Raw genomic sequence first — 14042 nt, forward strand, 5'->3', positions numbered from 1 at the left:
TTTGATCCCAGCTTAAACCGGGTTGGGTGCAGTAGAACCGGTGAGTTACATAATGGTTTGCTGTTGTGACAGATTCAGACACAGATCGTTGTCTTACAGAATGTTTCCATTGAGCTGGATTGTTAATGCTTAAGACGTAAATAAGTTGATATGTTTTGTCAGTTCACACCTGGATTTTAAATGTATATCCACAAAAATCAAACATGGACTGATGGTCTGAGCAAGATTTTAGTTTGAGCGGATAATAATAAAGGAAATATACAAAGGGAATAGCTGCACTCACCAGTTCGACAAATCTGTTTTCCAGTGACCGGTACTCTGTTGAGCTCTTGTTGAAAAGGTCTTCAGAAAACACCATGTTCGTAACGCGCAGACTGAAAAACACAACAAGCTCTCGGCCTTTGCTAGCTGTGGTCATGGAGGGAGTTGTGAAGTACTTCAGCGATGGCATTTTTGTCGTCTCTAAAGGAAATCCTTCATTGGGGAAAGAATAACCGTTGTCGTAACTCAAGAGGTCAATGGTCTCGGTACCTACTACATCAATCTGATCTAACTCCTTTAAATGAATGAACGTGTCTTCAGTTTCCACATTTCCTGCATCCTTAAACACGTTCTGGACAACAGTCACTTGTACTTTTTCTGTTGGTAAATCATAATCCTTTTCCAAAGACGTCGACACATCTGTTAGAAGCTCTTCGCCAGTTTCCACTTTTAGCACTTGATCATCTGTGGACTCTTCAAGAACAACATCTGGGACAACAGTTGACCGGACTTTTTCGGTTGATGAACCATAATCGATTTCCAAGGATGTCGAAGAAATGACTGATATATCTGTTAGGACTTCAAAAAGGTCTTCAGGTGCCTCCGTCACAGCTCCTAGTGTCTCCGTTGGGGGTAATGCCGTCTCTTCTGGTTCTACCAGGTCATCTTCGTTGTTAGCGTCTTCCTCTAAGAAATTGATCAAGACATTAAATTTGAGCGTAAAGGGATAGTTCACCAAAAATTGAAGATTCTGTCATCATTTACTCATATTTGTTCTAAACCTTTTTGGGTTTCTGTTAAACACAAAGGAAGATATACTGAAGAAAAAACACAGTCATTGACATTTGGGATGTGGTTGGTCGGAGTAACACAGTTGAGTAACATGGTGAGGGGGATTCGGGACCGGGTTCAGGTGCCGGAAGTGATTGGCTTCTATACCAAAGCTGACGACTGGGGAGTGTTACAGACTGTACCAAAAATACGGGCGGGAGGGGGTTCGGGGGTTTTGAATTACGAGAGTTTTCCAGGGGACGTAACAAAACTGAAGGGTGGCAGGAGATGGGTCTGAAATACGAGAAACTCCTGGGAAAAATGGGAATGTTGGCAGGTATGGTCATTTTTGTTCCTACAATCTATATCAACCCTACTAAAAAATCCAGCTTAAACCAGCCTAAGCTGGTTGGCTGGTTTTAGTTGGTCGACCGGGCTGGTTTTAGAGGGGTTTTGGTCACTTCCAGGCTTGTTTCCAGCCATTTCCAGCCTGGTCTTAGCTGGTCAGACTGGGAGATGACCAGCTAAAACCATCTTGACCAGCTTAGCCAAGCTTGGAGTCCAGCCAAAACCAGCTGGTTAAGCTGGTTTTAGCTGGATTTGGCTGGTCATTTACCAGCCTGACCAGCTAAGACCTGGCTGGAAACCAGCCTGGAAATGGCCAAAACCCCTCTAAAACCAGCCTGGTCGACCAGCTAAAACCAGCCAACCAGTCTAGGCTGGTTTAAGCTGGATTTTTCAGCAGGGAACGTCTGCTTTTTTTCAACATTCTTCAGAATATCATGTTTTTTTGTGTTCAACAGAAGAAAGAAACTCATAAAAAAAACACTGAAGTGAGAGTAAATGATGAGAAAATGTTCATTTCTTTAACATTGCAATAAACAAGGCTTGGGCCAGATGTTAAAAAATAATATGTGGTCTATCTTGACCCACTTACCATACATTTAAATTATTTAAAGAGGGTAAAGGAAAAAAAAATCTACTAATCAGGTTGCTTAGAGAAAAAGCATGCCTAAACTGCAATGCTTCATGGGTTTTTCAATTTCATTGCCAGTTTAGGCCCAGTTATGGGTTATTAACTTGGCTGAGATTTGGCCCAGATGTGGTCTATGTTTGGCCATTTTCTGGAAACGGGACTTGATCCAGTCTTATACTGTAATTCACTGCACCATGTGGGCCAAACCAAAGCTGATCGTGTGGACAAGATAAATTTAGCTATGTGGGCATGCTTATTTCCTTATGAAGTCTAAAGATGTTGTTGTTGCTTCTCTCACCCATCTCCACGAGCTGCGGCTCCTCAGTGTCTCCAACATCAGATGTGAAGTCCACATCTTTCCTCAAATCCGATTCTGTGATCATTGCTGGTGGAGACTCTAAAGCAGTTGTTCTAGTAGGTTGCACATGTAAATCTGTGGTCTCGTCCTCTGTCACCATATCAGGTATCTGAAGATCTTCCTCAGCATCAGGTTTAAGGAGTTGATCCTCCGGGGCAAAGTCTTCTACATGTTCAGGTTTGCCCATTTCTGTCTCCAACTTGTCAACTGGCACAAACGGCAGATTATCTGCATCTTCTGGTTGGAAATGGTCAATAAGGAAGGTTTCTGTCACAGGGATCTGTGGTGGCTTGATCTTAATCATCTCTGCAGGAGGTTCAGTAGGTTTGGGGACTTCGCTTGCAGTCTCCACAGTTCTGTTTCCCTCTTTATTCTCTTCAACTTCTGGAGATTGTGACCCATCATCTTCTCTCTCAGGCTCCAGCAGCTCATCCTCTTCTTCTTCTTTGAGATCTGTTAAATGAGGTTCCTCCTCTGGTTGCAACGATTCTGGCTCACTGGTTGTACTAACATCATCTTCTGATTTTGTGTTAATCTCTTCGTGAGTTTTGAGTTTCTCAATGTCTTCTTTTGATTCCACAGCATCGTCTGGTGGTGCCTTTAAAACCTCCTGCTCAACTATTTCATCCTGTCTAATGGTTGGTTTAACAGATCCATCTTCATGTGGTTTTGTTGGCTCAATGGTTCTCACAGGGTCAAATGTGCTATACTTGTGAGTTTCTGTAGCTGCAGTCACTTCTTCAGGCAAGACCTGATCTTCCAAAACAAGTGTAGTTACTTCAGTTACAAAGCTTTCTTCTGTAGATCCTGTTGTCAGAACTTCAGTCTCTTCCTCTGGTTGAGCCGTCTCCACTTTGTCGTCTTCGTTGTCCTCCTGTTCTGGTATTGCAGTGTCCGCTGGTTGAGGCACCTCAGGAATCTCATTTGAGTCTGTCACTTCAGTAATTGGGTCGATGGGTTCTGTTGAAGGCTGTACGGTGATTGTGAAGTCAGTAACAGCCTGCTTCGTTTGATCTAACCCGGGACTGACGGTTGTTGCGGTGGTGAACAAAATGTTTGTGGTGGTCACTGGGTTGAAGATTATGTCGTCTTCTGGTATTGTGTTCAGGTTAAAGTCACTTTCAGGTGTAGGTTTTACTTTAGTAACTGGCAATTCATCCTTTGTTGGTAATGGTGGAGTCTCCTTATCATCAATAACAACTGGTCCACGTTGGTCCTCACTAGGAGTTTCCTCTACTGGAGGAACTTGAAAGATTTCTGTCATGAGCTCTCCGGTTTCTCCAGTAATAGTTTCGAGCTGGTGTATGATCACTGCCTCGTCCTCGGGTTCAGCTGTTGGTTTTGTTGTTGTGGTGCTGTCTGAGTCTAGAGTTGGATCTGTTATGGACTCCAAAACCTTCTCAACACCATCTGATGGAGGATGAACTTCAACTTTGGCTTCTTTTGTAGGAAAACTGAGGTCTCCGTGCGAATCTTGACCAGAGAACTGTAAATTTGTAACAGGTGTCAAAGTTATGTTGTTGCATTTAATTGAGCATGCTCATCAATATGTACAAACACCAGGCTTCCTTAAAACATTCTAGCGGGTGTGTTGAGACAAGTTGGAGCTAAACTTTTCAGGAAGTCGGCCCTCCAGGATTGAGTTTGCGCAGCTCTGGCCTAAACCAACTAAGTAGGATCTAAAGGAGCAGTTGGTAATTAAAGACAGGTGCAAAACCAGGGGTGTCCAAACCCGGTCCTTGAGGGACGGTGTCCTGCAGATCTTAGCTCCAACTTGCCTCAACACACATGCATGGATGTTTCTAGAAAGCCTACTAAGAGCTTGATTAGCTAGCCCAGGAGTGTCTGATTGGTGTTGGAACTTAAATCTGCAGGACACCGGCCCTCCAGGACCGAGCTTGGACACCCCTGAGCTAAACTCTGCAGGAAGGTAGATCTCCAGGAATAGGGTTTGGTGCCAATTAGTGCACTACCCCATACCCTCAATGCTGGAAAACACACACAGTGGCTACCCACCGTGCCATCCTTTATTGCTTATTTACAGCATTATTCACCTCAGTTATAATGTCTTCAGAAACCTCCGTGACGGGCATGCTGGAGGGTTGGTCTTTACCTAGAGAAAACAATCGTTCACAACTTAGAAAAAAACTCTGTTTTGGACTTGAATAAGGCATTTTAATAGATGATGAATGGAAAACTGCTCAATTACCCATCTCAAAGGTCAGTGAGTTAAGATTAAGAAGAGTCGCCTTTTTGCTCAGTGCTTTAGCTATCAAATCTTTCAGAGCTGGTCCTGTAGATGAAGCATTCACGTCCAGACTTTCTTCTGCAGTGGTTGGTAAGACGCGCTCAAAAACAGCTGAATAGACTGCAGACACTCCTCCAGCCCTGGGGAAATGGAAGCAGCATGCGTTTACATATACTGATGTTTACTCCAAGCATGAATGAACTGAAATTTTATGAAATTGAATGTGCACACAACACATGGACCATTCTGTGATTGCAGCTACATTTGTTGTACAAAGCAATATTTTTTTTCTTTTTAGATTTGTAATTGTTTATCAAATGTTACATATTTTCCTACATCACAAGATGTACATGCTATAACAATACAGTTTTATCAGTATAAAGTGTCTTATATTGTCAAAAATCTGGATTTCTTGAATTAGTGTGTTTTTTCTAACATGTATTATTGTGTAATCAAAAAATATTTGATTTGTTTTTTCTTTTGGCAATATTTAGTTTCTTATTTTGTAAAATGTTAACACTGCTGCCACAAGTTCAAAAGGAAAACATAAAATTGAATTGATCATGCACTGGTCGATTTAACAACAACCAAATCCTGCTTTCATTAGTTAATTCTGTTACTGTTACTCGTTGAGGGCAACAGTAATGACAGCATGTAACAGAATTAACAGTGATGTATGTGAGATTATGCGAGCATGTGTTTCTCATTCTTTGTGTCTGTGTGTGTGTGCGTGTGTGTGTGTGTGCGTGCACAGGTGAAATGTAAGCACTGTTTATCTAATAGAATAACAATGATTTTTCATGCTATGATTTATTGTTATTTCTACACATTAGCTAATTATCTTAATTTTTAAATTGCCAAATGTGACTGCAATGATAGAAGCACCCACAAAAAATACATATTTCAGTTTTACCCTTCAGGCACTTCTGCCTCGCTTGCATGTAGGAGAGGAAAGAGATAAAACATGAAATCAAATGCAATGAGAAATCAAATAGGCACACTTCTTTCGCAAAAAAAAATAAATAAAAATGCTGGGACCTATTAAGCCCCTTTTTATGAGATGTATGACCTTAGATGTCTCTAGAGTTTGTGAAGTTTCAGCTCTAAAAAGCACACAGATCATTTTTTCCTCTCTGACCCTTTTAGGCTTTGATCCTAATCGTGTCGTTTTGGTGACTGTCGCTTTAAATTCAAATGAGCTTGTGTTCTTTTTCTGAAGTGGGCGGAGCTACAAATGCCTGTGTGTCAGCATAGTGGTAGATTCAAAAACGACTAACGTTGTGAAAAACAGAAAATGTGAAAATAAGCATCTGAGCAGAAGGCAGTCTATGGAGACTACACTGTTCATTTGAGCATCCTAAAACTCCACATCTATAATCCTCTTAGTCCATGCTGACATCTTCATCTTCAGCAGCTCAAACACTCTAATGGCGAATGGACAGACGGCTGCTTCTCACTCAGGGCTGCTGGAGATGCTAATGAGATGGAGAGATGGTCACTAGTGGGCGGGGCTTTTCCACGTACAAAGGGAGAATGTCAAATTCAAAAAAAAATCAAAGTGTTCCAGTTTTCATAAACTCTGATTAGAACAAACAGAATGAATACATGTTCACCATTAGAGGCCAATTATATATAATATAATTATAATATATAGAATATATTCACACCTTTGCCACACAAATGTGTTTAAATCCTTTATAAAAGTCATTTTTGCATAATAGACCCCTTTAAGGTGTAGTTTTTTTCGTACAGAGTTAGGTTGATCTATGATTTCTAATATATGAAATGAGGTTAAAGATAAAAATTCTTTCGTTTCTACTGTCTATCTATTAATTCTAAATGCCAGTTTTGACCAGGACCCCCCTGGTAGAAGAGGTATTGTATCTCAATGCAACCTTCCTGTTTAAATAAGTAAAGTTTCAAGAGTGATTATAAAGCGTGTTTGGCATGCTGTCCCGGGAGAGAGCCCTGAGCTCATAAGATCCTCGAGCCCAGGGCTCCCTCCAGTTTGCAAGGCGAGAGGGGAGTTTGAGCTGTGGTAGATGTGGAGAACTACCCTGCTGTAGTAGATAATGAACAGATAGTGATCGCTCTTAAGAGATAACTACTGACTAGCAGCATGTCTATGGTGCTGGATTAGTCAATTAACATAAGCTGCATGTTTTTGGATGTGGGAGGAAACCGGGGAAACCGGGGAACCCGGGTGAAACCATTATGAGCATGGGGAGAGCGTGTAAACTCCTTACACAAACATCAGCTGGCTTGGTAAGGACTAGAACCAGTGACGTTCTTGCTGTGAGGCAACAGTGCTAACCACTGCGCCACCGTGCCGCACATCTAGAAAAGGAGGAGGAGTAGGGGTGGATTCCTCAAAATGAAGATAGCTGTGATATGGTGCTCAGGGTATTTATAGTGGCTTAGGAATCGTCTGATTGCTGAATCATGAATTGAATAATGCAGGACCGGCTGTGATCAATCATAAGCATGATCATCTCAACATTAGTTTATAAATAAACTTCACAAAAATAAATAAATATAAATGGGACTGTACTTAAGTGAGAAAACCTACCTAATTCTTAACACTTGGACATCAATAAATCCAGGTAGGTCATCAAAAACAAGCTGCATCTGCAACAATCAGAAAAGCATGCAGTTTTCTCATATGAGACCGTGAACCAACTGAGAGAAGATTTGTTCTACACATTTCAAAACATATTAAATAATTAACATATTAATTAATAATTAATTTAAGTTAATTTTCTCTTTGTCATGATGACAGTAAATATTATTAGACTAGATATTCTTCAAGACACTTCTATACAGCTTAAAGTGACATGTAAAGGCTTCACTAGGCTAATTTGGGTAACCAGGCAGGTTAGGGTAATTAGGCAAGTTATTGTATAATGATGGTTTGTTCTGTAGACTATCGGAAAAATATAGCTTAAAGGGGCTGATAATATTGACCTTAAAATTGTGTTAAAAAAATTAAAAACTGCTTTTATTCTAGCCGAAATAAAACAAATAAGACTTTCTCCAGAAGAAAAAATATTATCAGACATACTGTGAACATTTCCTAAATGTGTTAAACATCATTTGGGGGAAAAAAATAATAATAATCAAAAGGGGGGCGAATAATTCTGACTTCAACTGTATGTGATAAATGTATTGATCAGTGCTGTCAGGTAGCACAATCTGTAGCTGTGTTTCTATTCACCTACTTTTACATGCATTTTAGAATGTTGCATAAAAACTGTTAATGGAGACGCCAAGATGTGCATACATTTTAAAATTGTGCATAAACTAAGTAGAATAATCTTTTTATCCAATAAGAAAAAAATGTGCAAGTTTCCAGAGTGAGTCTGTGTTGCTGGATCATTTATTGGTCATTTCCACTAACCTGATCTTGGAGATGATGTGACAGATCATGATACTGTGGTGAATCAGTGTCTCTCAGTATCTCCTGATACCCGTAGTCCATCAGAGTAATGCTGAACTCTATGATATGATGCACCGGCTGCTCTGGAACCACATTGTGGAGATCCAGCTCCTGCAGGTGTCAAACCAAGATTATTAAATAATTGCTATGACAATACTTTTGTTTGTCAATCTCTATGATAGGCGACGCAGTGGTGCAGTAGGTAGTGCTGTCGCCTCACAGCAAAAAGGTCGCTGGTTCAAGCCTCAGCTGGGTTAGTTGGCGTTTCAGTGTGGTGTTTGCATGATTACCCCGTGTTCGTGTGGGTTTCCTCCGTGTGCTTCAACTACCTTGGTACCAAATGAATTGGTCATTCAAATATCATTGGATATTAAAGTTCATGTTTATGACAGATTTATGACGAGTTATGTTGTCTTGGTAATATCAAGTTGTCATAACAAAGACATCTCAAACAATGTCACCTTCGCATTTAAAATAACATCACTTCGGTTCATTGAAAGCACTTCATTCATATTCTTGGCATGTGTCACGTCATTATAAAGGTGTCATGACAGTCTTCAAGAGAACTGTTGCTGATTATTAAAATGTTTCAGTGAAGTTTCAGTTCAGTCAACTCCTTGTTGAGTTGTTGTTGTTGATATTATTAACCAGCAATCCCACATTTCCTGCAGACCGCCGAGGGAGCATTGCATAACTTATCTGTCTTAGTTGTTAAGCTTAAGCCCAGGCTTATCGACCCGGTGGTCTGGCCCAAAAAGTCAGCAGAGTAAAGCCTGCTTATAAACAACATTTTACAAAACAATTGACATGTACTAATGTTAATCGCAAATGTTAACCCATTTACTCACTATTTACAGTATTCGCCCTTCAGTGGGGACAAACCTTCATGACATTCATTCATTTTCCTTCAGCTTAGTCCCTTTATTCATCAGGGGTCGCCACAGCGGAATGATCCAGCATGTTTTACACAGCCGATGCCCTTACAGCTACAACCCAGTGTTGGGAAACACCCATACACACTCATTCAAACACACACATACACGCTCATACACTACGGCCAATTTACTTCATCAGTTCCCCTATAGTGCATGTGTTTGGACTGTGGGGAGCACCTGGAGGAAACCCACGCCAACACGGGGAGAACATGCAAACTTCACACAGAAACACCAACTGATCCAGCCGGGACTCCAACCACTAGGTCACTTGTAGAGACGGGTTTTCAAGACACTTTGAAGCCACGACACATTTGCTTCAACTGTTTCAGTGTTTCGCGAAGCCTTGCTCCTCACCCCTAGTGAATGGTGAGTAAATGATTTCAAGCTTTGGATGAACAGTCCCTTTAAGTCAACCCAGGCTCATTGTGGAGACGTAGCCCCGCGGACGTTTCTGGAGACCGCGAAATACGTGCCGGGTGGTACGTATTTGTGCACTTTTTGTTTTCGCGAATCCACGCTGTGTGCGCTTTTTCGCATCTCGAACACCTCTCGGGAGCACGCACCGTTCCCGCCCGCTCTGTTTTCACGTGAAAAGCCGCCCGAGGCCAATGTCGAGCGACCGTCTGTCCGAATGACTGAACGATCGACCCAGCCACCCTCCTCCTCCTCCTCCTCTAAACCCAAGCAACGATTTACAAAAGCCGTCCTAAAAAGAAAAGCAAAAGCCCTCGTCTGATTTTGACCGTGTTTTTGGATTTCACCGCATTCTCGCCCCGTCACGAACTCGTTCGCTTTTATTTTTCAGATTCTGCTTTTCATCTTACCTGATTTCTGGAACCGCTCTTCCCCGGACTCGAACCCGGTCGTCGCTGCGACCGGCTCCTCCTCCTCCGGGCCTCCGCTCCGTCGATGTAACACTACAAGCTAAGCGGACAAACTGGTTGCGGCAGGAAAGCCCTTAATACAGAGGTGAGCCGTCAGCCGGCGCGAAGAAGAGGAGAGGCATCACACCGTCCTGTAGCGTTCACTCAAAAAAAACGAAATGCGGCCATATGTACCTCCGGCCAAGTAAATCGCGGTCTCCAGAAACGTCCGCGGATCTACGTTTTCAGAATGAGCCTGGGTTGCAACAAGTATAACAAATATGCAAATTGTGCTCTGAACCTGTGAGGCGGTAGAGGTGTCTGTGGTAGAGCTGACAGCGGTCGGTTTAGCGGTAGGGAGAAATTCATCTGTCGCCGCTTCAGTCAGGACTTTCTCTGAACCTGATTGACAAAGATGGAGTTCAGTAATGAGGATTCGCATGTTGATAACGTCTCAAATAAAGAGCAAAAACAGTACGTTACCTTCCTCTTCCTGTGCCGTATCAGTTGCAGGCTCGTCAATTACAATTCTAGCAATTTAGGATAAATACATGTCATCATATTAGAAGTAATCTTTGCTCATTTTCGTTGATTGTAGATGCTTTGAGAATATGAAATGATAGCGCAGGCTCACCGTTCTAACTTTTCACTATTAATATTCACCCTCTGGAAGAGAAAAACAAAGGCAAGGTCAGAGTTTGAATTATCCTGACCATTTTAGCGTGTCTAATGTTTGACAACTGCCCGTCCACAGACTGTGGTGTGGCGTATTTTCACAGTAATGTCCCACTTAGCAAACGGACTTGGCCCAAAAGTGGCCTCAGTATGGCACTGCTGGCGTGTTGCCGGTCACAGTCAGCTGAATGTGGGTCATGCATGGCAATGATGGCACTGCATGCAGGACGGCAAACTACATTTGGGCCAGTTGTGGATGGGAGGAGTGTGGCCCAGATCAGTGTAGCGATTGTTCACACTGTTTAGGGTACATTAGGCTGGGTTATGGCTCAGTTTTTGAAGTTTCTGGTTAAATTATAAACCTATAGCTGAGAATTGGTATCGGTAACAATAAACCTGCTTTGGCCCAGTTCAGGGCCAGTTAAGAGTGATAAATTACCTGAGATTTAGGCCAGTTATGGCCCATGTGTGGCTCTTGTCTTTAATCCAGTTATGGGCCACTTTAGGACCGTCATTCTTTGCACTTCTTGAGCCGAAGGAAGTTATTGTGTGGCCCGAAGCTGGGCCAGAAAACATTTGCTATGTGAGGTGTGTTGCTCCCACAAAGCAACATTTCTCTGGCCCAGATCTGGCCCACACAATCAGTTTTTGCTCGGCCCACATGCCACAGTGAATTACGGCACTTGATTGGACCAAATCTGGCTTCCATACAAGGGCCAAACATGCACCATATCTGGGCCAAGTCTCAGTCAAGTCAATAACTCATGACTGGGCCAGATATGTTGGTGTGCCACGACTGCAATGAATTTGCTAAACCCATGAAGCATTCCGCTTTAGGTGTACTATGGGTGTGTGTTTTCACGAAGCGACCTGATTGGTGGAATTTTTTCTTTACTCGAAAATTATTTAAATGTATTTTAAAAGTGGGTCAGGATATGCCAAACGTACATGGCCCACATTTATTTATTTTTTTCAAATACTGCATTTCATATCTGGCCCAAGTCTTGTAAGCCACCTTAAAGACGGTGCCACCTCTGTCAAGCCCAGGCCATGTTTGGCCCACATGCTGTATGCCAGTGCTGGACAAACACCTGCTGTGCCCGCTTTATGCCAAATCTGGGCCAGAATTCTTTGCTACCTGGGCAGTGTTTCCCAACCCTGTTCCTTGAGGCACACCAACAGTACATATTTCAATTGTCTCCCTTATCTGGCCCATTAATTTCAGGGCTGAAATGAGTTTTTAGCTTGCTATATAGTTTGGAAGTATGCGATTTTGGATGCAGCTCAGGTTTTGGAGTCTCATGTTCTGATGAGTTGATTCAGGTGTGTTTGACTAGGGAGAGCTTGGAAATGTGTACTGTTGGTGTGCCTTTAGGAACAGGCTTGGGGAACACTGGAGTTTTGCACAGTTTGGATGAGCTTACCCTGTAGACCATGTCGATGTGTTCCTGTGACTGGCTGAAATTCCTGGCGAGGTCTGAGATGCACAGGGAGTCGTGCTGGCACGTGTGAACCCATTTCTGGTACTCTGAGCTGGTGGGAATTCGGTCCAGAAAGATGCGGAAAGCCTCCCATACAGCCTCCTGGCAAACTGAGGAGAACATTCGATAAATAAATATGAGACGATCAACTTGACTGCAGACTTTTCCCAGCAAACAATTTTGTGTGTAATAGACGTCTAATAGACATCTAAACATAGACAGCTCGGCTAAAACAAGGCTACACTTGAGCTGTCAGTGAAAATCTAATAGACATCTAATAATAGCCCAAAACTAGACTAGTCGTCAGATTAGACAGACTTTACAAGTCATTCATTTCTGTTTATTTGATGACTAGTCTAGACTTGGCCTATTCTGACATCTGGTAGATTTTCACTGACAGCTCAAATTTAGCCTTGTTTTAGCCAAGACGACTATGTTTAGACATCTATTAGACATCTATAAGACATCTATAAGACATCTATTAGACATCTATTAGACATCTATAAGACATCTATTAGACATCTATAAGACATTTATTAGACATCTATAAGACATCTATTAGACATCTATACGACATCTATTAGACATCTATAAGACATCTATAAGACATCTATTAGACATCTATTAGACATCTATAAGACATTTATTAGACATCTATAAGACATCTATTAGACATCTATAAGACATTTATTAGACATCTATAAGACATCTATTAGACATCCATTAGACATCTATAAGACATCTATTAGCCATCTATTAGCCATCTATTAGACATCTATTAGACATCTATAAGACATCTACTAGACTTCTGTAAGACATCTATTATACATCTATAAGACATCTATTAGACTTCTGTAAGACATCTATTAGACACCTATGAGACATCTATTAGACATCTATAAGACATCTATAAGACATCTTATAGACATCTATTGACATCTATTAGACATCTATAAGACATCTATTAGACATCTATTTCTATGGTCATGGTCAGAGTATATCACAGAAAGGCCCCTCTCAATGCAAAAAGGGTTTGGTGTGATTGGCCCCTCAGCTTCCATGTGCACCAGGTCTGCAGCAAGGCCCTTCATTCTCAATCAGAGCACTCTCTTTTACTATAATTCTACATGATGAATCGACTAAACTCCCTCTAACATGAGCACAAAGACAAGCCACGTGTAAAACACACCAAATAAGCCAGCCTGACTAATACTGCTGCATTTACACTTCTGTCTTCAAGTGAATTACCAAACCCAAAAGCACTGTAGCATTTTACTGAATGGGTTGTGTGAATGCAAATGTTGAAGCCTTTATTATTTAATACAACCATTAAGCTCTACTGCAATGCCAAAAACTGTTGGAGTAAAACAACCCAGGGCTTTTAGAGCGTATCTGTAAATGCAAAAATGGTTTGCAACAACCCAGCATTTTTAGAGCATGCCTACTGTAGATACAAAACAGTTGGTTTGGTCTAATTTTGTCCCAATGCTGAGTGAAAACAAACCAGCATTTTAGAGCATAGATGCAGAAACAGTTGGGTTTGTCCAATTTTGACCCAATATTGGGCTAAAACAAAGCAGTATAGAGCATACCGACTGTACATGCAAAAAATAATGGGTTGTTTTAACCCAACTGTTTTTGCATTATACAAAATGGGTTTGACCAATTTTGACCCAATGATTAAAACAACCCAGTGTTTTCTAAAGTACATGTCTAATAAATGTATGATCTGATCGGACTGATAACTGAGACATGCGGTTTTGTGAAGATATCTCCAGTGAATGAGTGACAGCGGTTACCTCTCAGTGTGTAGTATGATTGATGGCTTGCTATGACCTCTCTCATTGTCTCCTGTGGGCAGACCTTCACCTCTGAGTGGAAGAACTCGGACCTCTTGATGCGATGCTTCTCCATCTCAAATATCGTCCTGATCCCTGTGTTCTGCTTGGGTGGGTTTGGCAGGTTGGTTACGCTGGCACTGGGAAGGGTCTTCAATGGATGTAGCCTGTTTCTGTCTGGAGAAGCCACAACAAGTTGA

General features: G+C 41.7%; 1 protein-coding gene across 10 annotated transcripts in view; it reads right to left on the reverse strand.

The window, feature by feature from the left end:
* impg1a (interphotoreceptor matrix proteoglycan 1a) overlaps window positions 1-14042 on the reverse strand; it is a 31528-nt gene that overhangs the window by 14014 nt on the left and 3472 nt on the right. For 6 of the 10 annotated variants that reach the window (XM_068215602.2, XM_068215603.2, XM_068215599.2 and 3 more), the window contains exons 2-13: window positions 13804-14019; window positions 11948-12114; window positions 10483-10514; window positions 10332-10378; window positions 10150-10250; window positions 8012-8161; window positions 7184-7242; window positions 5528-5548; window positions 4576-4754; window positions 4421-4479; window positions 2307-3852; window positions 284-948 (exon numbers count right to left, since the gene is read on the reverse strand). In XM_068215602.2, the coding sequence (XP_068071703.2) occupies window positions 284-948; window positions 2307-3852; window positions 4421-4479; window positions 4576-4754; window positions 5528-5548; window positions 7184-7242; window positions 8012-8161; window positions 10150-10250; window positions 10332-10378; window positions 10483-10514; window positions 11948-12114; window positions 13804-14019 (3242 nt within the window). The remainder of the gene's footprint in view (window positions 1-283; window positions 949-2306; window positions 3853-4420; window positions 4480-4575; window positions 4755-5527; window positions 5549-7183; window positions 7243-8011; window positions 8162-10149; window positions 10251-10331; window positions 10379-10482; window positions 10515-11947; window positions 12115-13803; window positions 14020-14042) is intronic. The other 4 variants (XM_073933921.1, XM_073933922.1, XM_073933919.1 and 1 more) reach the window with 1 other exon arrangement.

Source organism: Danio rerio, chromosome 20 (genome assembly GCF_049306965.1).
Source record: "Danio rerio strain Tuebingen ecotype United States chromosome 20, GRCz12tu, whole genome shotgun sequence".
Classification (NCBI taxonomy): domain Eukaryota; kingdom Metazoa; phylum Chordata; class Actinopteri; order Cypriniformes; family Danionidae; genus Danio; species Danio rerio.